Genomic DNA, 23,084 nt, shown 5'->3' on the forward strand with positions numbered 1-23,084 from the left:
GATAAATGCCGTAAGGGTTAATAGTTGATTGGGGATAGTACTCTGTATGGAGAAAAGCCATATCGATATGTATGGGAGCAGCTGTCGATAGTCCATTGATGAGATGCGTCAGCAGGCTTACTTTCAGTTCGAAGCAACACAGAAAGGGTTACTGGATATCTGGTGGGTCGACTGAAGCTGCTCATTAAGAACTACGATGTACTCCGTACTGCCACTGCTTTCCCATTCAACCGCAGAGCACAAGAAAATCTTAAGATCGTAAGAGGTGAAGCGAGAGTGGCCAAACATAATTCATGGAGGGAGTAGCAAGTCTTCGTCTCACTTGCAATCCATCGAACTCGACCCATCGTCGATTTATCCCAGATTTGGTACATCTTTAAAAATCTGGGAATTTGTCGACTCATGATACCTAAGATGAGGAAACAATTGACAGTGTGGCTTACCTCACATTAGAAACTCCTCCCAAATTCTCCCCTATACACGTCCTGATAACCCTGGCGGATATCTGGGGAGTCTGGCTTCGCAGCGGAACGGAAGTAGTTATGGTAACAAGTACATTCCCTGACATTTGACAAATCGAGCTCATACTTTACGAGACGACAGCAAAGGAAGACCTGAATCTATCGCAGGACACACTCGCGGGTTAGATTATGAAAGCGTTGAAAACGGCAAGCTTTCCCCGACGACAAAAAGCTCTTCGGAAACGTGAATGCAATATGGAGAGATACCTAGGGGAGATCAGGCAATACAACATGCGACTAGAGAGGCTGAACAGAGAGCCTTAACTGATGAACAACAAATGTCTGCAAAAGCTAATGCACTTTAAGCAATCAGTGAAGAATATCTCGTGACGCGCTCGAGATACTTTGACATTGGTTCTTCCGGAGGAGGGATCTTTGGAGTGCTGATCTCGACGGATTGAATGGCCATACAGAAATGCTGGACATCCGCGAAAAGATCTTTTGTCCACTCTGCAGCAATTGAAGCAGACGTCTAGTTATACACTGATGACAACCGCAAATAAGAGAAGAAGTTGGAACACTGTATACCTTGGTGTCTGCACGTTGCCCTTCAAAAGACTGGATGGAAACCCGCAGTTTCTTCAATGTCCAAGGACCAGCTGACCAGTGGTTTCGGCATTTGGGTGATCCCCATCATACTCGAACCTCGCATCTCTGCCCATTCATCGCAGGAGAATATCACCACTTCTCCTTGCGTGCATTGCCATCGGTGTCCATGCGATGAAAACCGCACGCAGGGACTTTGGGAAAGAGCTATATACACGTGAGAGAAGGCCGAACATTGCTCGTTACTCCCAAGACGAGAGTTCTTGGACTAGCGTGGTGGATCGTGTTTTTTTGTGTCGTGACCTTTAGCAGTCCCATCCTGCAAGTTACTTGTATTATTATCCATGATGCTTCTAACATAACAAGTCCTCTCACTTACTATTCGTTATCAATTTATGGTAGATTTCCTAGCACCTGACAGCTCGAGCTGGCGAACCAAATGGCAGAAGTGCTGAAACTCGCACACGGTCAGGACCCTTTTGGCAATGAGAAGAAGACAATGCTGAAGAAACCCGAGAACATGGGGTGGTGTTAGAGCAGAATAGACGATACCCCGTACGAATCATAGACGACAAGCGATGGCCATCTCATCATCCGCTCCCCATTCAACGGGAAAGTGATCCGGAAGAAGAATATCTATCATGTACATCCGATGTCCAGCAAACGAGCAGGCATTTTCGATGTGATACTGTTCTTGTCAAAGGTACGAGTACGGCGTAGCCGCCGGGATAGACGAGTTGAAGTCAAGAAGTCTTCTAAATCGAGGACTGCTGTGATTGAAGACAAACTACGCGCGCGCCATTATGATGGATCAATCTGAAGAGTATACTCTTATCGTTGGCGTTTGGACATGGGCAATGTTCCCGCAATGTATGAGCAGCGAAGAGCGAACGCGTCTGTAGACATATGCTGCAAACCAACACAAAAAACAAAGCAACCTATTCACTAAACGACGCGAAGAGGGGTTTGTTTATTAGCCTGCTCAGCTCCCAAATTCTGACTGTTTTTGCTCTCTGCTCTCATCTCGCATTCCCATCTCCATTCTCCATTCTCAGTTTTGCAAGGTCTTTACCAGTAAGTCCTTGACGTATTTTCTTGATACCCACAAGCTAACCTTACACCAGAAGAGACAGAAAGATGGAAAACCCGGAATTCATGCGGCTGGTGAACTGGAAAGTCCAGGCAATAGTTCGCGCCCAGTCTCGAAAAGGGCTGCATCCAGGAAAAGTACCACCTCGCGAGGAAGTGATCAAGGAGTTCATGGCCCAGCGTGAAAAGACGAGCAAATTGAGCCCTGACCGGCTTCGATTCTCATTCTTCCCCCCAGCCTACCCCCCTTGCACCCGTCCGTTGTCTGAACTGAAGAAAACCATGCTCAACGATCTTCTCCTGGAAACCCACCACAGGGACAGCTACCTTCTGTTGAGGTCCGTCACCCCGTCGTACAGGGATAACACTGTTTTCTCCATTGTTGAGGATGAAAGCGGGGATTTTATGTTGCTGGAGCTGTACTACCAGGATAGACAGCGTGATGTGGAGGACATTGTCAAAGAGGGGACGGTGCTGGTTGTGAAGGAGCCGTACCTTCGCCCCGACGCCAATGGTGGCCATGGGGTTCGTGTTGATCACTTGTCCGACCTCATCCGTCTTCCAGAATATGATGAGCGGATCCCAGTTGTCTGGCAGTCGGATAGCAGTGCCCTCCAGCTCTCTGCTGATACCTGGAAAACAAAGGGAAACAACTACTTCAACAGTCGCAAGTACAATAACGCCATTGACTGGTAAGTCTTCTGCGAGATCCTGGTTCCTCATGGGCTCATGTCTAACGACCTGACAGCTACACCCGAGGCCTCGACTGCTCCCCGACTGTAGACGAGATCCGCGCCCTCAACCTCAATCGCTCGATTGCCTTTATCAAAACCAAGCAGTTTGCTGCCGCCCTCGCCGATGCCGATTCCGCGATAGCAGCCACAGGGCCCACGGAAAAGGCTCTAATCTGCAAGGTCCAGGCCCTGTACCACCTCGAGCGGTTCCAGGAATGCTGCGAGATCCTCAAAGGTCTCCTCGAAGGAAACCCCAGCAACGCAGTGGTCCAGAACGAACTTACCCGAGCAACTGAGCGCCTCGCAGAGCAAGAAACCGGCAGCTACCAATTCAAAAAATTGCACGCAGCGGCAAACAAGCTCCGTCCACCGCTCTTGGACCATGCGACCTACATTGGCCCTGTGATTGTCAAGGAGGCCGGGGCTTACGGACGTGGTCTGTTCACTACAAAAGATGTCAAGGCTGGAGATCTTCTGCTTTGTGAGAAGGCGTTTGGATATGCGTTCGCGGATCCAGAGCACAAACGGGATGTGGCTATGATTATCAACATGGGTACCAACCAACAGTGGTTTGGGACTCAGACAGAACTCATCAGGGCGATTGCGCAGAAGATTTATGCCAATCCGTCATTGATCTCTGCCATCACTGACTTGTACGCCGGTGCATACGAATCTGTTGATGTGGCGGAAGTCGATGGCAAACCAGTGGTCGATACGTAAGAACTACCTACCCTCAAGCCCCCAGATAACTGTCCAAAAACCGACCAAAAGAACCTCCACAGATTCCTAATCGAGCGCATCATGGACGCCAACGCCTTCGGCTGCGCACCCTCAGCAGTCCAGGACCACTTCGAAGAAACCCTCTCCGCGCGCGAAGGCGTAGCCGTCAACAAAGACAAATACACCTACCACTCCTGTGGCGTCTGGCCCATAACCTCCCACATCAACCACTCCTGCTACTCAAACGCCCACCGCTCCATCACAGGCGACATGCTCACCCTCCGCGCAACCCAAGACATCCCCGCAAACACAGAAGTCACTATCAGCTACAAGCCGCCCGTCCCCGACTTCGACGAGGAACGGATCCGCTTCCGCAGCTGGGGATTCGTCTGCCGCTGTGTGCTCTGCGAGGATGACCATGGTACCTGCAAGGGTACCCACGACTCCCGCAAGGACTTGCATAAAGCCGCGCTTGTGTACATCCGTCGTAGCTCCGCTTCTAATGCTACGTCTAAGCTTGAGTCTATCGCTACCAGCCTTGCTGATACTTACACCCAGCCTGCGGCTAAAGCGCCCCGCATTATCCTCTTTAATCTCCTTTTCGACCTCGCCAGGATCTACCTGCGCAAGAAGCAGCCCGGCAACGCTGTTACCTCTGCGCTGAGAACCTTCCAGGCCCTGGGCTATGTCATCGAGGGTGGCTCGCCCGATACCGAAACCGATATGTCCCTAGTCGTCAAACGCTGGGGACTCTTCCAGAACTCTCTCATCGAATGCTGGATCATTCTCGTTCTCGCGTATAGCGATCTGGCGAAGCCGGGGCTCTCAGGACAGGCGGAGATGTATGCTAAAATGTCGTATAAGATGTCTGTTGGTGAGGATGAGAGTTTCGACGAGACTTATGGGCAGCATATTCGGTTTGGTGCGGCTCGGCTGTTTGCTTAGTTTCTCGTGATGGTTGATGTTTTGTATTGGCATTTGGGAATAGGGGGTTGATCTTGAGTTAAGCATGGGCAAAAGTGAAAATTGTGTTGAGTGTTTGCGTCTTTTTTTCTGTGTTTGTTTTGGGTTGTTGGTGTTGACTACGGCCGACGATTCTAAATAGCCCTAGCAGACGTTAATAGTAGTATCTCAAGAAAAGTCGTGAGGCGCTGTCTCGCAATAATGTGATAATTCATCTACTGCTTTCTTTGATTCACCGTAGAGATTCTCGAACCCCGTGAGATAACTTGTCGCGACGTAGGAAACTCAATCTGATATTAATGTATGCAACATTTAATTTTAATACAATGCAATCGCATAGCCATCAAGACAGAAGAAACCAGTCTATTGCTATACTATATCACCAAGACCAAGAAAGAATCATTCCAATACATAAGCTATCATATGTGCAGGTGGAATACAAAAGGACATTTTCGCGTTGACGAGTACATGACGTGCATGGACAAAAAAATATGGTATAATTAAGAAAGACATGACGTGCATCAGAAAAGGGTATGACCCGATGTGCGAAGTCGGGCTGGACAGGAGGGTTGCTGTGGAGATGGCGTGCTGAGGCTGCTCACATTGAGTATGATGTCCACGTTCTCGATAAGAGATACTGCTTAAGGCTTATACTCCGGGCGCGTTGCAGACATACTCAGCCAGAGTTGGCACGCGAGAGACATCCTCCAGCCGGAAGGTATTGATATGGGGACGAAGAACAACAGACGGGCGAAACAAGGAAGAAGCCTACAGGCCAGTCTTCCCAAGAGTCTCAGCAAGTTCGTCGACGTCCTTGCTCTTCTTCTCGGCCTCTGCTTGCTTGGCCTCATCTTCTTCTTCCTCTTCGTCCAATTCATCCTCTTCTGACTCGTCCTCCTCCTCTTCCAGCTCGTCCAGCTCGTCAACACCCCACATGTCCTCGGGGTCGTCGTCGTTGCCGTGCTCGTCCTTCCGTGCATCGAGGATCTCGCGCAGGTCGTTCACGTTCTCATCCTCCTCGAGGAAGACGTTGCCGTTCAACTCAATACGGCGCAGCGCCTGCAATCCTGTCCGGGTGGCGTGGAGGAACTGCTTGACACCCTCCGCGTTGATCTCGTTGTACTGCAGACGCAGCGTCTGGAGCTTCTCGTTCTTACCCTCCGCAAGCGCCTGGGCGACCTTAACACCACCACGCGCAGAGAGCAAACAGTCGCCAACCCCAAGCTCACGCAGCGAAGCCCAGCCCCCAAGAACACCAGCAAGAGCCGTAGATCCCATGACCGTGAAAGTGTTGTCCTGCAGGTCCAAAACCTCGAGCGCGCTGGCGTGGCGCAAACCCTCCTTCAACAGATGTGAAATACCCTCCTGACGGATACCGTTCTGGGTCATCTTAACGGAGCGTATACCCTTCGCGTGCACCTCGTAGGCACGCGCCCACGCCTCCATACTACCATTCTCCAGCCGGTTGCGGCCGCAAACAATGCTCTCTAAAAGCGGGGCCTCCTTGCCCTCCTTGCGAACCTCCTCCTTGCGCTCCGCCAGCCTGGTGAGCGCTTCCGCAATATATGTACCGGCAAAGGGACCCAGACCGTTGTTGTTCAGGATAAGGTGGCGCAGAGGGACATGGCGGGAGAGGAAATCGACGAGCGGCGCCTGCGTGTTAAGACCGAAGGCATTGTCGGAGAGGTTAACGGTGTGCAGAGTCTCGATCTCCAAAAGCGCGTTAAGGAGGGCCGTCAGGGCCTGCGGGATCTCATTGAGCAGACGCGAGGTGAAGATGTCGGCCAGCTCGGCCACTTCGAGATTCTTCTGCGCGGAGAGGGCGGATGCGAGACGCTCGCTTGCGGCCACACCGAGCGTGTTTCCTCCCAGACGGACTTCGGTGAAGTCGGTGCTCTCGAGCAGAGGTTGAATCTGGGCTTCCATGTGCTCTGCGGTGTCGAGCTTGAGGCCCTTGCCTTCGAGCGAGAAAACCTTTGGAGGGGCCATGGCGGGGTATGTATATTTTTCAGGGGAGGCAAAAAAAAAAAACAAAAAGTAGAGGTGAATATAGAGAATCTAACAAAATCTCTTCAAAATCAGATCAAGTAATCAAGATCGCGTAAGCAGTCCGAAGCAAAGCCCCAGCAGCGTTCGATGAACGAAAGTATGCTCAATCAACAATGCGTGGATGATGTGGGAAATTCTTGTCGCTCTTTCTTCTCGCCGGAGGGGCGTTGCTGCAAAAAGAAGGCGGTATACTGATTCTGCCGATCGCCGCTTTGGTGGGCACAGCGGACCATTTGTGCTGTTTTCTCCGGCGCATCACAGCATTATTAATCGACATAGAAGCACGACATTCAATCATTTTTTCAATTGAACAATCATAGAGCATTGCTTGAAATTTATTGTTCTTCAAAGAAAGAACTCGCACAATTATATCCATCATCATGTCGTGGCTTTTCAGCTCCAGTAGTAAGCACCCTCCACCAACATTTTCTCCAGATCCATGCTATACCAATTCGACCAAGCCCAACAATAAGACTAACATCCAATCCCTCTTACAGGCAACGCTGCTGAAGAACCCACCACCGCCCCCGTCCAAACCTCCCAGACCCAGACCGAAAAGCCCAAGGTGCGGCCTTGCCCTCCCATCCGAACCCCGAACAAGAACCATGGCTAACGTAACGATTCCTACAGCCCTGTTGCGTATGCAAACCCGAAAAAGCCGCTCGCGATGACTGCATGCTCTTCTCAAAGGGCGAGGATCCGGCGCAGGAATGCAAGTCGACGATTGATCAGTATAAGACCTGCATGGCGGGATTTGGGTTTAAGATCTAGATGATTGGGGCTGTGGATGGAGGGAGGGAAGCTAGCTGGGCCTTCACTTTGCCTCGAGGACCGGACGGATGCGGGGAATGATTCGATACGTTATGTCTGTCTATGATGGGTGAAGGGTGACGTCTGCTGGCGGTGGTTCATTTGTTACGATATTATTGTATTCTAGCGTTTATTGTCTGGGAGGATTGGTTGCATATGATTTTCGGCTCAACTGTACAGTATCAACACATTGGGTTTATAAAACGGATGTACGGATATATGAATAGAACATCTCCCCTCTTGGGACTATCAAGTGGTATTGCTTTTAAAACATCCTCTATATAAAGAAATGGGTATCAAGAACAAACACATTTTTCCAACCCTCCACACAAAACAGCAATCACTGCTTCTTTTTCTGGCTATCCTCCTCTGCCTTGCGATCAATCTTCCAGCATTGCGTGGTTAGTTTCCACAAACACCACAGGTAAGCGATGCCAAATCCACCCGCTCCGACCAGGACGTTAAGAACCACCCACAGATCTGGCTTGTCGGGTGGAGGAGGAACAAATGCCTCTAGAACGTGCCATACGATCATGGCAAGATAGAAACAGAAGTGGAGGATCTTGGTGAGCACATTAGGCTCGAAGCCGGGGCTCGAGTCTCCGGACGAGGGCCGGTTGCGGTATATTTCGAGAGATGTTGGGGGCAGACCCAGCAGGTAGGTCCATAGGAAGGTCATCACGAAGTATGGGATCCGCAGTTTCTCGCGCTGCAGGAGCGGGAACATGGTCCATGAACCTAATGTGTTGACCCATCCGACCCAGGCACGAGTCTCCTTGCTCAGTCCACCATCACCGGAAAGGAGGAGTGTCATCGGAAGCAGCGGCAACAGTACGCTCTTCTCATGGACTTGGAATGAGAACAGGAAGAATCCCCAGGACACACTGGCCAGGGCCGGGAGCAGCAACGAGGCTCGTGGGTGACGGAAGATAATCGCGCACGGAATAAGAATCGAGCCTAGTGTAGCACCAAGCGATGCTCTCTGGAGAAGACTGGCGTCGAAGCGATGTAGCTTGTAGAAGGTGTGAATGGCGCACCAGGCATTTGCGACCTTATCTTCGAACAAGCCCCGAGAGAATGGAAACATGCGGTGCACAATCTGCAGCAGCTGGAAGAGAGGCGCATAGAGTACGGAATCTTTGTTCACTTCGAAGGGAAGCGCCTGTAGCAGAGGAGGCTGCGGGATGTCCCTGAAGTATTCTCGTGCTTCGACCCCACTAGCCTCGACGATGAGCGGAGCGAACAGCACTGCAAAAGCAGCGATAGTAGTGAGACCAATGCACAATAGACGAAGAATCCGAATGCGCGGGAAGGTGCAAACACCCAAGAGAAACGCGAACATGACGGGGGCATAGTAGAGCGCCATTTGCTTGAACCCTAGAGCACCGACGAAGAAAATGCAAGCCCACAACATGCGCCCAGCAAGAATGGCATCTAAGCTCGCAACCGCAAGTCCCAGCATCACAGTGTTATATTGGAAATGGCCATGGTCGATAAGAACAGTCGCGGGTTGGAGGAGGACAGCAACGAGGGCGATCGAAGCAGACCACACGGGAACACCGTGCATCCGAGTATAGCGACGCAAGAAGTTGATAACGGCTGGGATGAAGACTAGATATTCGGAAACGACCACAGTCCCACGCATGAACACCTTAAAGCGGGGATCCTCGAATCCGCGGGATTCGTCAAGGGCAAACCATGCGGGGTCGAAAAGGGAGCCACTATTGGCGTTAGCAATCAGAAAACCAAGATCAGAGCCCAGTTCTCACGCACATTCTTCCAAGTAGCCAGCTATGATATGCCGTCAATGGAGGGTAATCCAGCCCCCAGTATTGCAGGTCGTACGTATACCACTTCGACATCGGAAGGTGAATTGTGAGCTCCATCCAGTGCCGCTGCGCCTCGAAGTCACCGTGCATTGGAGGAATTTGGAAGCCTATATCCTCATCAGTTATCAATCCCTCCAGCGCTTCAAAAACCACCGCTCACATACCAGAGTAACCCCATAGACTAACCGCCCAGCGGAACAGGCCCACGGCCATTAGGATGAGAGGGAGGATCAGCCATGTTGAGACACCTGCTCTAGCAGCCCAGAGGAAGGAGACCAGAGGAAACGCAGGCAACGATTTGCCATCTCCAACGTCTAGAATGAGGTTGTTGTTTGTGCCGGAAGACGGAGGGACCCTTCTCTTCTTGCGCGGGCGATACGAAGAGGGCGTCGGAGGAGGCATGATGAGCGAAAAGAATCAATGGCTGCCCATCAGTCAAGACCAAAGGTATGCCTTGTTTGTAGTATAACCAACGGTGTCGTCGAGACCTGGTGTTATTGCGGGCAGTTCCCGTTTGGGTGAACGTGATGCCGATAAAATGTGGACCAATAATGGAGCTCTAAATGACCCGCACGCTAATTCCGGAGCTAGCTTGGTATAGGCAGGCGGTGAGCACAGATTTTTGCCAGCCATCGAACTTTTTTTTCTTATCAAATGCTCCCGAAATTTTTCTTTCTGTTCTTCTTCCTCTCACCATCTTCCCATTTTTCACCCATTTTTCACTCTTCCTTTTCCTTTAACTTGGATCGCGTTGTCCTGTTAAAGATTATTTTTCTTGCTATACGGATTTAGATTCTCTCTAAATCCTCCAACTGACACAGTAGCGTGGGCCGTACTTTGCATAGTACTTCAACAGACACTCTGTGGGCTTTTCACATCGAGGGCTGAGGGCTGATACATCGCAATCTACTTCCGTGGGATCTGTGGGAATCTGTCTATCTCTGTGGGCTTGAACACTGTCCGTTGTGGGTTACTTGTGGGTATTTGTGCTGAATTCCATTTCAAATCGGGTGATTGAGGGTTTGTGAGCTTTGCCGCACTTTTTAAGACCGATTTTTATCCATCTTATTTGGTTGGTCACTCTCCTCTAATTGTGAAAAGTGCTTGTCTTGCTAACGCGATACTCTCTCCGCTGCAGATCAAAATGTCCAAGACCAAGGTTTCCTCTAAGGCTACCAAGGCTGAGAAGCCCGTCGACAAGACCTTGTCCAAGGTCAAGGATGCTGGTGTGACCAAGTCGTCCCAGTCTCCTAAGTCCAAGGGCAAGCAGATTGCCAAGGATGTTGCTTCCAAGGAGAAGAAGTCTAAGAGCAAGAAGAAGGCGCCTACCCCCAGCAGCTCTGAGTCCGAGTCTGACAGCGAGGAGTCTGACTCTTCCAGCTCTTCTGAAAGCGAGGAAGAGAAGAAGCCCGCCAAGGATGTGAAGAAGGGCGGCAAGGCCGAGAAGAAGGTCGAGTCCTCTTCTGAGTCTGAGTCTGACTCTGACGAGGAGATGGGTGACGCCTCCAGCGAGAGCGAGAGCGAGAGCGAGGACGAGAAGCCCGCCAAGAAGGAGGTGAAGAAGGATAACAAGAAGGCTGAGGCCAAGCCCGCCGAGTCTTCCTCTGACTCCGACTCTTCTGACTCCGACTCCGACTCTGAGGAGAAGGAGGCTCCTAAGAAGGAGACCAAGAAGGAGTCCAGCGACAGCGAGTCTGACTCTGACTCCGACTCCGAGTCTGAGGACGAGGCTCCCGCTAAGTCCAAGACCGAAAAGGCTGAGGCCAAGAAGGTATGTACTATGTCCCGCAACGAGTTGTAATATGCCAGTAGCTAACTTTATCCCAGGAGTCTTCTGACGACTCGGACGACTCGGACGACGAGTCGGGCTCTGACAGCTCCGACTCTGACTCTGACTCCGATGAGGAGGAGAAGCCCAAGGACTCCAAGAAGCGCAAGGCTGACGAGGAGTCTGCCCCTACCCAGAAGAAGTCGAAGACTGAGCAGCCTGCTGAGGGTGACTCGCCCAACCTTTTCGTTGGCAACCTGTCATGGAACGTCGATGAGGAGTGGTTGGCTTCCGAATTCCAGGAGTTCGGCGAACTTTCCGGTGTGCGCATCGTGACCGACCGCGAGTCTGGTCGCTCTCGTGGGTAAGTGTTCATTGTCGCGGGAAGATTTTTATAAGGGGCAGTGTACTAACTGATGTCTTCTAGATTCGGATACGTCGAGTACACCAACGCTGTCGACTCTGCCAAGGCCCACGCGGCCAAGAAGGACACCGAGCTTGATGGCCGCAAGATCAATCTCGACTATGCTACTGGTCGTCCCGCTAACAAGGACCAGGGCAACGGCAGGGAGCGCACGCAGGACCGCGCTCGCTCTTTCGGTGACCAGACCAGTCCCGAAAGCGAGACCCTGTTCGTTGGCAACCTGCCCTTCAGCGCCAACGAAGACTCCGTCCACGAGCTGTTCGGACCCTGCGGTAGCGTTATGGGCATCCGTCTCCCTACCGACCCCGAGTCGGGCCGTCCTAAGGGTTTCGGCTACGTGCAGTTCTCGTCCGTTGACGAGGCTCGCCAGGCCTTCACCGACCTCAACGGTGCTGACCTGGACGGCCGTCCCGTCCGTCTGGACTACAGCTCGCCCCGTCCCAACAACGGCGGTGGTGGCGGCGCTCGCGGCGGCCGTGGAGGTGGCCGTGGAGGTCCCCGTGGAGGCGCGCGTGGAGGCCGTGGAGGCCCCCGTGGAGGCGGCCGTGGAGGATTCGACGCTGGCAGCAAAAACCGGGGCGGTATCACTGAGTTCACGGGCAAGAAGATGACCTTCTAAGCTCGTGGACGGATTGATTGATACCTCGTATGCTTTGTTTGTTTCTGTTTTTTGGGACCGGGTTTTTTCAAAAGTTTTTAGTATGTATTACACCGTATGTTGATATGACTAGACAATAATACCATTTGCATGATCATCTCTACTACTACAATACCATGTAAGTGCACTCGGTATGCATAGTACTTCTAAATGCGGATCCCCCGCAGCGGAAGTCTTGGCGTGTGATGGCTTCCATTCCGGAGATGTCATAAGCGCCGTCTTTGTTTGCCCCTTTCTTTATCTTTTCTTACTTCTATCCTCTACTCTGGTGTATAGAGTACAAGTACTCTGTACTTTATATCACTACTTACTCATATTCATAGAGCACCGTTGACTATTGTTAAGGCTTACTCAGCCTCTAGACTCCGCGTGCATACTGCAAGTCGGTGCAAGTCACCTGTTCCGGGTCGGCTGATCCGTCGTCCATTAACTCAACTAATCCTCTTCTCAACATCTACTTCTGTCCTCAACTTCTTCAACTTTCCACTTTCAACTTAGTTTTTATACTTCCTTTTAATTAATCCTTCTTTCCTATATTTCTACCCTGTGATATCTAGCGATACTCTGCTCTAATCCGGGTGCGTGCCTCAGGTGTGGGCGTTGATAAGATCCTCGTCCGTGGTTCAGCCTCTCCACGCACCCCCACTCGTTTCCAACGTCTCTCTTCTTTGCGACATTCCCTCTGCGCTTCTGTTACCGGGCCTGACCTGCTTCCTCTCCTCTTCTCCTGAATCCATCCACCACCTATTCATCGACACGTCCATCTCAACCCCCCCCCCCCCCCCCAACGAAACACTATGCAGCCAAACCACTATGACCTGCTGGGTCAGGTGCGTAATGAGCCCAGGAGGATGACGCGAGAGGACTATCAGCCGCTGCACGAGAATGCGCTTCAGTCACATTCCCCGTCCGGTGCGGCGCCCTCGAGAACAGAAGGTATGCCTATTTATTCCTCTCTGCCCAGTCGTTGCTCTGGTTCTCTCTATTTCGACTTTATGGCTCTCATCATGTATATACTTTGGTCCACGTTTAAACCGTTGCTATTGTTACCATGTACTCACTTCGCTATTACATAGATTCCTGGATCGAGGTCGCATCCCAACTCTCCTCCTCATCCCTATCTTCCGCCAATGACGACATCATCACCACCGGTCTGCGCGTTCAACAGCAAGGATTCAATCGTTCTCGCAGCCAGCGGCATGTTGCCGTCACCACGCAGAATGGTTACTCTTCGAGAGACGCAAGCAGCAGTCAGGATGAATACGAGGAGAGTGAGAGCGAGTCAGACCGTGTCCTCAGTAGCTCCAACGAAGAAATCAACCGGAAGCCACCGTCGCTCCAACAGAATCGACCTTCCCCATCGACGTTGGATGCTGCCTCGAGTGATGACGATGATAACTCAACGGCCCTGGGAACGCGGATTAGCACTTCCCGATTCGTGCCTCAGCCCAACGTCTTTTCCCACCCGCCTGCGTCCCGGAACCCTTCTTGGACTAGGGCTATGGATACCCGCCGTCCTGAGCCTAGCGAGGCATCCAACTCCAGCCGTCGCACGGCGATCCGCATGAACTCTCAAGCAAGCGTTCGGTCTAACCGCTCAGCGCGGCAGAACCAGCAACACAGCCCGTTTAACATGCTCTCACCATCTCATCAGGCTGACCACGATGCTGCTCTCCGTGCCAGTCTTTCCACCTTGCTCTCTTGTGCGGCAGCAGCACGGGGTCTGCCCAAGTCTGAACCCCAACAGTTGTCAACCGATCCCCCCAGACAGCAAGCGTCTTCCTTCCGGTTGGTGCCAGAATCAGCAATGGACAGCGGCGATGAGGAAGTCTCCCCAGCTGCTGCAGAGAGAAATACAGCTGGACCTGTCCCAAGGAAGCATCCCATTTCTGGGCCTCCATATCCCTCCGAGGCTGCTCCTGCTCCTAGAAAGCGTCGATCGAGCTCACCCAGGGGTGCTGGAAACCAGGCAGCATCTAGGAAGAGCCGTCGGTCTATACTCAACGAGTCTTTGTCTGTGAACAGTCCCACGGTCATGACATGGGTCGTGAGTGCGGGTGTTGTCGTCCTCTTCTCCGCCATCAGCTTTTCGGCCGGGTATATGCTTGGTCGCGAGGTAGGACGAATGGAGATGGGTCCGGGTATGGCTGGGGATGGGAGCGGCACCGCCTCTGCCACCTGTGGCCAGCAAGCAGTGAAGGGAGGTCTGAAGAGATTTCGATGGGGCTCTTCTGCTACCGGATCAGGTATTCTTGCCTAAGTGACGCCCTTTGAGCCTTGTGAGTGGTTTATGGTTACGGGATTGACATGGCATGGTGATGAGCTCTCTTTCATTCAACGTCGTCATGGATCATGCCTAGGCTACTGGGGTGGAAACGGGTTGAATTCGGTTTTTATAGTTTGCCAGCGTCAAATGTTTTCCTGTTATGCAGCGGGATCGGATTGGGTATTCTACGTTTTGTTTAATTTGGGATGGACGACCTGCAAAATTGGTTCCACGGTCTTACGGTTTTATATGGAGGGTTGTTCTGGAGTTTGGGTTTGTTGTCATTTATACCCTGATAGCCCTGATAGTAATTGATAATTCTATTGTTCTAGTGCAATTTGCTTAGTAGTCTTTTACAAGGGGGATTAAGGTATAATCTATAATACAGCATAGTTTGGAGCGCTCGATTTTATAGATACTCAAGCACAATCTCCCCTCCTCGGACAAAGTTGCCTTGAGGTCCCGTGCCATATCTACATGTTAGAAGGAAATTTAGTATTTCTGAATCCCCAAAATCCAATTTAAATATGTCCCAACAGCGCCTGGTCGGCTCTCTCATCCCCGTAGCCAGAAATACCACTCCCCTCGGAAGTAAATGGGGTCTCTGGCCATCAAGCCGAGCATCTCATCTCATCTTCAATCAGTTTATTTACAGGACTAAAAGCGAAATCTTAGAACAACGGGATCTCTGCCGTGTTGACGTAGTCGATATTATCCCGGTGTCCCTCCACACGAGGAACACACGTCTTGAAGAGGCGATCCCAAACGCGAGTCTGTTTACCATAGTTATGACTCGACTTCCAGCCCTTGCGATGGTGAAGATCATGGTCCTCAATCACCAATTCCATATCACACAGTCTCAACAGCCAGGTCCAAGGATTCACCGCAGTCGCTTCCATGCGAAGACCACTGTGGCCCAGAATCTCCGTGAATACAATATACTGCTGGCAAATCCACCACTCGTAAAAGCCCATGGGGAACCCCATCGCTTTCATAGAGCCGTATGTCATCAGCGGGACACCGACAAGGTCGAAGAACTCCTGCACTGTGTCTGCGTATGCGGTGAGGAGGGGATTAGGGTGCTTTGTGAGATGGTGGGTGCGATGGAATCGCCATAGCGAATCCGTCTCGTGCATCGACCGGTGGAACAAGTAGTACCAGAAATCAAGCACGACTGCATAAACCCCGGTTTCGAAAAAAAGCCACACCCAGGGGATCGACGATGGTGGGCCTTTGGGGCTATAGCTAAGGAACGCAAGCATCATCGGCCGAAACGTAATCACAGAGATGAGCGTCTGGGCAGTCTTGCCCACACCCACATCAGGCACACCGTCCCGAGCATGCTTATCGCCATCGAAAAACCCGATTCGGTGGCCCACGCGGCGGAGTATATGTGTTTGATGGACGGCGATAAATTCCAGCGCCAGCATGTAGAAAAAGAAGGTAAGCAGCCGCGATGGGCCGTGCCCGAAGTAATTGATATAGAGCTGGTGAAGAGCCAGAGGGATGCTAGCGTAGAAGAGCACCCACACATGGAACTGAAGCTCTGGTGCATAGGGGACCTTGTCCGTCTTCTGGTGCACGGGGATCTCTTTATCAAGATCCCAATGGTGTACGTTCAGGATCTCCAGAAGCCAGTGGCCTGCATTCCATTGCGTGCGATCCCACAAACGCCAGGTGGACTTCATCGAATCCTTCGGGTTGCGCACGAGCGGAGCCATGTTCGAAAATGATATGGTTGAGAATAATATCATCCCCCACGGGGTACTTGGCCATTTAAGAATTATATAGTGGGCTGCCCAACATGTGAAGGTTTGGTTGTGGGGACCATCTAGTATAACCGAGATGTGGTTCCTTACATGGACTTTAGAAACGAATAGCGCCAGAGACCGATTGTTTACTACGTATATTAGACTATCTTGTTATTCAGTACTTTCCACTGATCACTGATCTTTAAACCAAAAGCCCTACCCCCTGGAGACGAAGAAGCCCCAGGTTGCAATCAAGTAACAGACAATCTGGATGTCTTGTATGGAGATGGCATGCTTCTTACAGCTGAAAATTGGACTTTACATGTGACGGACCCGGAAAGTTCAACTTGCTGGTTATATGTTTATTTCACTTCTCCAGATATCGTTAGTCTCGCAATGATTTCCTGCCAGTTGCCTGGTCCCCACTTGATCAGTTGTGATTGGAAGGGTTGCAAAGCATTACCGCATTGAGTATTCGTTGCGAATCAAGCCCGGGAACCTATCAGAACCTCACGAACACGTTGGATATAGTTATAACACATGGAGTGAAGCCTTAGGCAGAAATACATTTGTTGCTAAGCCTCTGCTCATTCAGGGTCATCTGAGCTGTGAAGGCCGATGTCTGGTAGGGGAGCAGGGGAGGAAGGGGGATGAAAGGAGGCTGATGGGACAGGTGATGGCCGTGCTTGAGGCTCTAATGGTGTAGTTCAAGGTAGAAGTAGATGGATGATTGTTGTGGAAGGAGTATGGATAGAGGATATACATGTTAAAGGGATATTGGCAGTATTTTCACTCCCGGTTCATTCAGAAAACGGGCATCTGGCTCAAAGCATACTTCTTCAGGGTGCTATTTGATGTCGGAATATGGATGATGTATCCAGAACTTCTGGCCTGGAACTTCACTAATAGTAGGGTCAGGCTTGATGTGTGATATGGGATGTCTGACTCTCTTCACCCCAAGGGAGAGATTCTTCCTGGTGACGGCCAGTGTGTAACACTTGCTCGCGCTATAAGGACAGTACATTCACTCGTCCTCGGATCTACATTTATACTACTGCATCTGTTAGTTCCATGCAAATTTCATTCATATACGGAGTACTTGGGGGTTTTTATCTTACGTTGCCCTCGGTGTCTATCATGAGGAAAGTGACTTCGGGAGCCGGTGGCCACTCCGTAGACAATAGAATTGCTACGTTGTTCATTTCTATGCATAATCTCTGCAATGGGATTCAGAGTCAATACAAGCCAACGAACGCCAATTAGACTGGATTGTATAGGAAGACTTACCGAGCAAAATCAACAGGCAAGGCTGATGGGTCTCCGACTTGGAAACGTTTGCTTCGCTTCAACAGCAATTGTGCTTATGACCGGCTATGTGTCGTCGTACCATAGCGCGTAATCCGTGGTTCCAGTTTCCACTTGTTATGACTTCCTCATTCTTGAAAGTCATCTGCACTCTGTTTCCATTATCGAAGCGAGAATCTTATCGTTACCGGTCTCGAATATTGTCATTCCCGGAACTGACAGCATAGGAGAAAGTGAGAGCGGGTGTGTTGGATGTCAAGACAATGCCATGGTCATGCGTTGGACCACGGCCCTGCCATTCATAGCGGTTCCATTCATTCCGCATTATTTCCTTGTCGAGGCGGTTGCGTTTATTATAACTCGAGTGGAGGGTTTGGGTATAATATGTTCATATCATCCAAAGTCGATGGACTCGTCGATTTGACTCTCTAAAGCGTATAGTGCTGTAAAACGGAGATTTAGTGGCATGTTTTAGCAACGTATGTAGTCCCAAATGCAATGGAAACAGGTTAAGCCATCATCGTCAATGCCAGAGGATTTTGTCCGCGCTTCTTTTCAGACCGAAGATTTCCTCGATGTTTGGCTTGGTCGACAAGAATATGCCGTGATTGTCCTCAAATTGCCAGTAAACGTTTCTGCTGCTAATCCATCACTGATGTTGCCATTCTCACTCATTTTTTGCAGGAGAGAATCTGTGTCTTCGCTTCTATTGGGTTTGTTTTTTAAGTTGCTTTATCAACTTGTCTGATATAACCCTTCCCCTTTTCTGCAAATCTGCGCTTCATCTGTTGGACTGTTGCTGCATTCTCGAAGATCATACATACCTCTTGCTGATTATGCTTTTATAGCGAACGAGAAAATTAGTTCGAGAAATAAATTGCCGAAGATGAGGAAGAGTGGATGGAGGACGTGGTTATGACCGGGGATATGAGGGATGGATCAGGAACTGCCACCCCGCCACAGTTGGATCCAATGGACATCTACTTGGTCACAGAGGCTATCTGAGGGTGGGCCCATCTCCGTGATGTCTTTCGGGGACTATGCAGGATGGTGCCTGTGGTCTGATAAAATACTTCTGGAGGGAGCGCTAGCTTGAGTCTGATACTCTGTTGGGGCTGTCTGGTTATTCTGTTACCTGTAAACATAAGAACAATCTCCGACTCTATGAGAAGTGAATTGCAGAATGAGATGATGTGGAAAGCAGGAGAAAGCTCGAGGTAGGTAGACTGAAGTTGATAATGAATTAGCTGATGGGAATAAATAAAATCTCATTCACTACAGTCATAAAAAGAAATATGCTTGCTTCACCAGTAGAAAAGGGAATAAAAATATACAATGGCCGGGATTCGCTGGTGGTCACCCACCCAACTACCATTACCCCACATCGCGCTATGTTGAAAACCTTTTTGCCCACTTGGGAACTTTTTATTGGCTTTTGGCTTTTTTATACGGCAGTCATGCACAAATTATTGAAAGACGTGTCCAAACGCAGTCTCAGTGGAACATATATCAAAGGGTGCATAGCCCAATGGGTCTCCCAATGCCATATTTTTGGTCGTGTTTAGTTTTGTGCAAAATTTCATTATGAAGTGGCTTGGTATTCATGGAACAGGGTCATCAGCAGCCATCCTCCAGCATCAGCTCTGTATGTCCTCTACAACATGGGATGCACTGAAGGTAGCAAAGCTAACTATCTTGGCTGCCATTGATAGCCCCAATAACAGAGCGGCTCCAGTCTTCAGACCATCAATTCCATTTTATCAATGGGCCTTACCCATCCAAGTCAGCGGCTGGTTTAGATTTACGTTATCCAGATGGCCCTTATTATACGTGGTGGACGCAGTCGAGTACGACCGATATCCGCGCTGCTTGCGAGGATCTCCATCAATATTTCCTCCAGCATACGAATGACACATACGACGGTGTAGTGTGTTTTTCGCGCGGCTGTCTTCTAATATCCAGCTACATTTGGTACCACCAAACGAGAACTCCCGATATCCCCTTGCCCTTCAAAGCCGTCGTGTTTATTTGCGGCGGGCCGGCTTTATCAGTCCTCGAGGAGCTAGGAGCATTCATCTCCGACACTGCCCACGAATGGGATCGACGGACCAAGGTGGCGCTGCGTGAACGAGCTTCGAAAGACGCAGTACTCAAGTGGGGGAAGGCCCGATGGTTGACCCCCGGGGCAAACGGTGACAGTGACCTCGGCCTGGATCCGTCGGCCCAAGTGGAGGATTGTGATGTGTTTGGATTAGATGTCACGCAGGTCCAGCGGTCATTGCGCATTACTATCCCGACGGTCCATGTCTACGGCCGGGTTGATCCTCGGTTGCCCGCGTCAATGCAACTTATCCATCTGTGCGACCCCGAGAAAAGGATTGTGTATCGACATGACGGTGGGCATAACATTCCTCGAAATGCAGAATCCGCGGGCAAGATTGCGGAGTGTATAGAGCAGTGTTCTAAATTAACCGCAAGGGGTTGACTCCCCCATGTATATAGTTAGTTCTCTTTACTCAACTGCTGAATAGCGAAAGATGGCATTTCCAACCAACATAGTTAGTTAGTCGACCCTCCGCTTAATAATAACAGTGGAAGAAGCTGTTAACTAACTAGTTAACTAGTCAAGTAATGATACTGTCTAACTATGCAACATTTATTTTTCAAGATTGGTGTTGAATGGCCCTGCTCACCCGGCCATCGCCCTTAAAGCGGCAAAGAGAAAAGGGCAAAAATCATTATAGCATGTGCTTGGATTGCTAATGCTTGGCCTGGTCCTGGCTGGGTATGTTGCAGCCTCGCAATGGCGGCTTGGGAGTCCAGCAAGATAGTGACTGGTCTCTGATCTCCCACCTTCCCTGCTACCTGGAGTGCTTGAACAACTCCAAGAAGCTCTGCATCAAAGACTTCGGCATGGCTAAAGAGTATGTCGAAAATATCAAAATAGGTGGGCAATTCGGGCTCTGATTGGTCATTCAAAGAAGTGAGCATATCAATCAACCTTCAGTGTATATAGAAGTCCTTCACATCATCCAACAAAGACGCAATGATAAACCGACAGAAAGCTTCTTGGGTTTTCTCATTATCCAAATCAACATAGCGAGTGTGAGGCCAGGACAAGCACTGCTGGACTACATCACCATATCTCGTACCACTTTCCACATAGACATAGTTGAGGCAACGATTGGCGGTCTTCAGAAGTGCCACTTTCTCTTCAGGATTCTCATCTTAAGGGGCCCGCAGGGCAATGATAGTACGACAAAGAGATAGTTCAATGAGAGGCCCAGAAGAAAGAGAGTCTCATCTCGAACAACTGTGGAGAGTGTATGACTGTCTGTTGTTTCCCGGTATTTTGAGATATTCCACACCAGAAACGGCTGAAACGGTTCCTTTGACTGCATACATAGCTTATGGAACATGATATCACGACTGCTCCAGCCTTGATGAAGCCAGCTTCCATGGAATTTGAGGACACAACAGGCAAGTTTAGCTGCGAGGTGGAGATGGTCTTTCTGTCACGGAGCTCAGCCAGGATAATGGAAGATCAACTCATGTGCTCTACCTAGGTAGCTATCGACGAGAATAATCAACATGAGGAAAGAAGAAGAAGAATGATGTGCCATCAGCGTTGACGAGACTTATATCCCTTGCTTCCAGCACGTGAGAGGTATACACGTGACCAGACCGTCACAACAATTTGGTTTTTCGCACGTGTTATAGTTCCATGAGCAATACTGCGAGCATCCAGATGTTGGAAAAGGCAATACATAATTCTGTTGTTAGGTCTCAGTTCCGTAAAAGCTAGCCCTGTGGCAACCTAGCTTACAAGAAAGTAAGTTACATCCTGCCCATTGGGTCCTCAATATCTCCATCAATGATCTTACTGCAAGTATCCATATCCACAGACCCATCAGCACAAAGATACTCAGGCCGACAATACAACTCCAACGCCTCCATACCACAACTAGTGATGGAGTTCCAGAAATAAAACCCAAATCGGAATGGTACACGCCACTTCCACCAGATATACCCATCCTCGCAGACCCTAGCATGGCCAGGGATACTGGCATCCACATCCAGTTGCTCATGCGTTTCATCCCAGTATGACTTCTTTGTGGCATAATACATCAGAAGTGTCTCATCCTCCATAGACTTGCTGTCTAGAACAGCAATCCAGCGATTGGAGATACTTCCAGATCGACCATTCCTTTCAATCCATTCACGGATAAGATGACGGACTTCATCTTCTGTTTTGTCTTGGAAGTCGCTGGCGAAATCCCGAATGTCTGGTTTGGTGCCCTTTCTGTCAACTTCTGTTTGATTTGTTGTTTGGAGGATGCAAAAAAGATCGAAGGTGTATGAGGAGCCTTGGAGACTTTCTTTTAGAAAGTGGTTGATGACCTGAACTTAAAGTTAGCATGACTCGTACTTCGCTGATGGAGAGATCAAGTTATGGAAAAAGAAGAATGGGGCGGCTTACATTTGCAGGCACCTGAGCGGTGCAGACGGTTAGAATTGTAGCCATTATACTTGCTTGTATGGGAGAAATATTGTGTAAGCTTGGAGTTGGTGGGAAATAGGCAACCGAGGATATGGATACCTTAAAAGAAAACACATGCAAATCTAAATTCCCTTTTTTTTTTTTTAGAAGCGCAAATGGAAGTCAACCCAGCCTGAGGCAGTGTTGATCATTTACTACTTTGGGTAGGTGGTACTTCGCATCGCATACACGATTATCACTTGCGAGGACAGCGAGGAAGCCGATGACAACCGGAAGGAAAATGGTGTATCGATAAAGGACCACGGGGGCAATGACCCTTTCCGGAACAAGGACGACACCGAGATCAAAGTCCCGCCTGTCCATTTGTCATGGAGCAAGCAAAAATTTGTCTCTCCAGAAGAATTTCCCTTTGCTTCGACTATGCAAGGAGGATATAAGTATATCTAAGGATTAACAGTCCTCGCTTGAACAAATACTGACTAGACTGCCGTTTAAAGCTCGTTTCTGATCCCTGTCAATCAAGCCACTCAGAACTCGCAAGGTGCATGGTATTGAAAAGAACAGCTGTGATCCAGACAAGAGTTGGTTCACAACTGACAAGTGGAATGGAAATTTGGGGTAAGGACTCATTAATATTTTTCCAGGACAACGTCAATCTAACTGTGATTACAGCCCTTATTGCCATGCGCTTCAGCATGGCTCGCCTCAGGAGAAGAAGGACATCTGCGAAAAAGGCAGCAAGGATGTTGTTGGGCCCTGGGGATTCGATGTTGGTGAATATGCCTATAAATGGGATGAAGGAGCGTATCGTCCTGCTGGCAAAAACAAATGAATGATGTTTTGACGATTTGAGTCCTGGGTATTTTATGGAAGATTGTTGAATTTCATTCTGCTATTTGGAGCAGGAACGGCTTTTTTTATGTTAATACCACTTTGAGCGAGTAGTAATTGGAGTTACAAAGGTTTTGGGAGTATAAATCTAGGGCAATTATATGACAACCTCCTTTATGGTCGACTGATGCACGATGCAGTAGAGGACCTGGTTAATGGATGAGGGATTATTATTATTATTATTATTATTATTATTATTCATACACGCATCTGTCAGCCCTATAGGCCGAGTGGCGGCAGGTCCTGCGGGGCAGCCGGG

General features: G+C 49.8%; 9 protein-coding genes across 9 annotated transcripts; 5 read left to right on the top strand and 4 right to left on the bottom strand.

Annotated features, from left to right (window-relative positions):
• Positions 1 to 2,107: 2,107 nt before the first annotated feature.
• ASPGLDRAFT_47234 (TPR domain protein) lies at positions 2,108 to 4,789 on the top strand. Its single transcript, XM_022546617.1, has 3 exons — positions 2,108 to 2,848; positions 2,905 to 3,606; positions 3,673 to 4,789. The coding sequence occupies exons 1-3, from the start codon at positions 2,205 to 2,207 to the stop codon at positions 4,553 to 4,555; spliced, it is 2,229 nt and encodes a 742-aa protein (XP_022401045.1). The 5' UTR covers positions 2,108 to 2,204; the 3' UTR covers positions 4,556 to 4,789.
• A 52-nt stretch (positions 4,790 to 4,841) lies between these two features.
• On the bottom strand, positions 4,842 to 6,674 carry ASPGLDRAFT_47235 (GTPase-activating protein RNA1). Its single transcript, XM_022546618.1, has one exon. The coding sequence runs from the start codon at positions 6,560 to 6,562 to the stop codon at positions 5,342 to 5,344; it is 1,221 nt and encodes a 406-aa protein (XP_022401046.1). The 5' UTR covers positions 6,563 to 6,674; the 3' UTR covers positions 4,842 to 5,341.
• Positions 6,675 to 7,002: 328 nt separating this feature from the next.
• Positions 7,003 to 7,393, top strand: ASPGLDRAFT_126664 (copper metallochaperone COX17; the record flags this gene model as incomplete). Its single annotated transcript, XM_022540659.1, has 3 exons — positions 7,003 to 7,024; positions 7,120 to 7,187; positions 7,253 to 7,393. 3 exons carry the CDS (start codon positions 7,003 to 7,005, stop codon positions 7,391 to 7,393), a joined length of 231 nt encoding a protein of 76 aa, XP_022401047.1.
• A 379-nt stretch (positions 7,394 to 7,772) lies between these two features.
• Positions 7,773 to 9,663, bottom strand: ASPGLDRAFT_66602 (dolichyl-P-Glc:Man(9)GlcNAc(2)-PP-dolichol alpha-1,3-glucosyltransferase ALG6; the record flags this gene model as incomplete). Its single annotated transcript, XM_022549039.1, has 3 exons — positions 7,773 to 9,153; positions 9,206 to 9,368; positions 9,426 to 9,663. 3 exons carry the CDS (start codon positions 9,661 to 9,663, stop codon positions 7,773 to 7,775), a joined length of 1,782 nt encoding a protein of 593 aa, XP_022401048.1.
• A 1,605-nt stretch (positions 9,664 to 11,268) lies between these two features.
• On the top strand, positions 11,269 to 12,072 carry ASPGLDRAFT_125912 (putative nucleolin protein Nsr1; the record flags this gene model as incomplete). The annotated part of the gene is made up of 2 exons (XM_022540603.1): positions 11,269 to 11,393; positions 11,457 to 12,072. Coding segments are annotated over 2 exons (741 nt in total), but the record flags the coding sequence as incomplete, so codon positions are not given.
• Positions 12,073 to 12,893: 821 nt separating this feature from the next.
• On the top strand, positions 12,894 to 14,765 carry ASPGLDRAFT_47239 (uncharacterized protein). The gene is made up of 2 exons (XM_022546619.1): positions 12,894 to 13,047; positions 13,188 to 14,765. The coding sequence occupies exons 1-2, from the start codon at positions 12,909 to 12,911 to the stop codon at positions 14,369 to 14,371; spliced, it is 1,323 nt and encodes a 440-aa protein (XP_022401050.1). The 5' UTR covers positions 12,894 to 12,908; the 3' UTR covers positions 14,372 to 14,765.
• A 283-nt stretch (positions 14,766 to 15,048) lies between these two features.
• ASPGLDRAFT_66605 (sterol desaturase family protein) lies at positions 15,049 to 16,098 on the bottom strand (the record flags this gene model as incomplete). Its single annotated transcript, XM_022549040.1, has 1 exon — positions 15,049 to 16,098. The coding sequence occupies one exon, from the start codon at positions 16,096 to 16,098 to the stop codon at positions 15,049 to 15,051; it is 1,050 nt and encodes a 349-aa protein (XP_022401051.1).
• A 2,919-nt stretch (positions 16,099 to 19,017) lies between these two features.
• On the top strand, positions 19,018 to 19,918 carry ASPGLDRAFT_125887 (uncharacterized protein; the record flags this gene model as incomplete). Its single annotated transcript, XM_022540600.1, has 2 exons — positions 19,018 to 19,078; positions 19,146 to 19,918. 2 exons carry the CDS (start codon positions 19,018 to 19,020, stop codon positions 19,916 to 19,918), a joined length of 834 nt encoding a protein of 277 aa, XP_022401052.1.
• A 1,290-nt stretch (positions 19,919 to 21,208) lies between these two features.
• On the bottom strand, positions 21,209 to 21,806 carry ASPGLDRAFT_47243 (uncharacterized protein). The gene has a single exon (XM_022546620.1). It carries the CDS (start codon positions 21,580 to 21,582, stop codon positions 21,271 to 21,273), a length of 312 nt encoding a protein of 103 aa, XP_022401053.1. The 5' UTR covers positions 21,583 to 21,806; the 3' UTR covers positions 21,209 to 21,270.
• Between the last annotated feature and the right edge of the window lie 1,278 nt (positions 21,807 to 23,084).

The sequence above is a fragment of the Aspergillus glaucus genome, assembly GCF_001890805.1.
Source record: "Aspergillus glaucus CBS 516.65 unplaced genomic scaffold ASPGLscaffold_10, whole genome shotgun sequence".
In the NCBI taxonomy this organism is placed as follows: domain Eukaryota; kingdom Fungi; phylum Ascomycota; class Eurotiomycetes; order Eurotiales; family Aspergillaceae; genus Aspergillus; species Aspergillus glaucus.

Coding starts and splice junctions, on each gene's coding strand:
- ASPGLDRAFT_47234 (XM_022546617.1), top strand. CDS start 2,205: ATGGAAAACCCGGAATTCATGCGGCTGGTGAACTGGAAAGTCCAGGCA. Junction 2,849..2,904: donor TACAATAACGCCATTGACTG/GTAAGTCTTCTG, acceptor ACGACCTGACAG/CTACACCCGAGGCCTCGACT. Junction 3,607..3,672: donor GGCAAACCAGTGGTCGATAC/GTAAGAACTACC, acceptor GAACCTCCACAG/ATTCCTAATCGAGCGCATCA.
- ASPGLDRAFT_47235 (XM_022546618.1), bottom strand. CDS start 6,562: ATGGCCCCTCCAAAGGTTTTCTCGCTCGAAGGCAAGGGCCTCAAGCTC.
- ASPGLDRAFT_47239 (XM_022546619.1), top strand. CDS start 12,909: ATGCAGCCAAACCACTATGACCTGCTGGGTCAGGTGCGTAATGAGCCC. Junction 13,048..13,187: donor GGCGCCCTCGAGAACAGAAG/GTATGCCTATTT, acceptor GCTATTACATAG/ATTCCTGGATCGAGGTCGCA.
- ASPGLDRAFT_47243 (XM_022546620.1), bottom strand. CDS start 21,582: ATGGAGGATGAGACACTTCTGATGTATTATGCCACAAAGAAGTCATAC.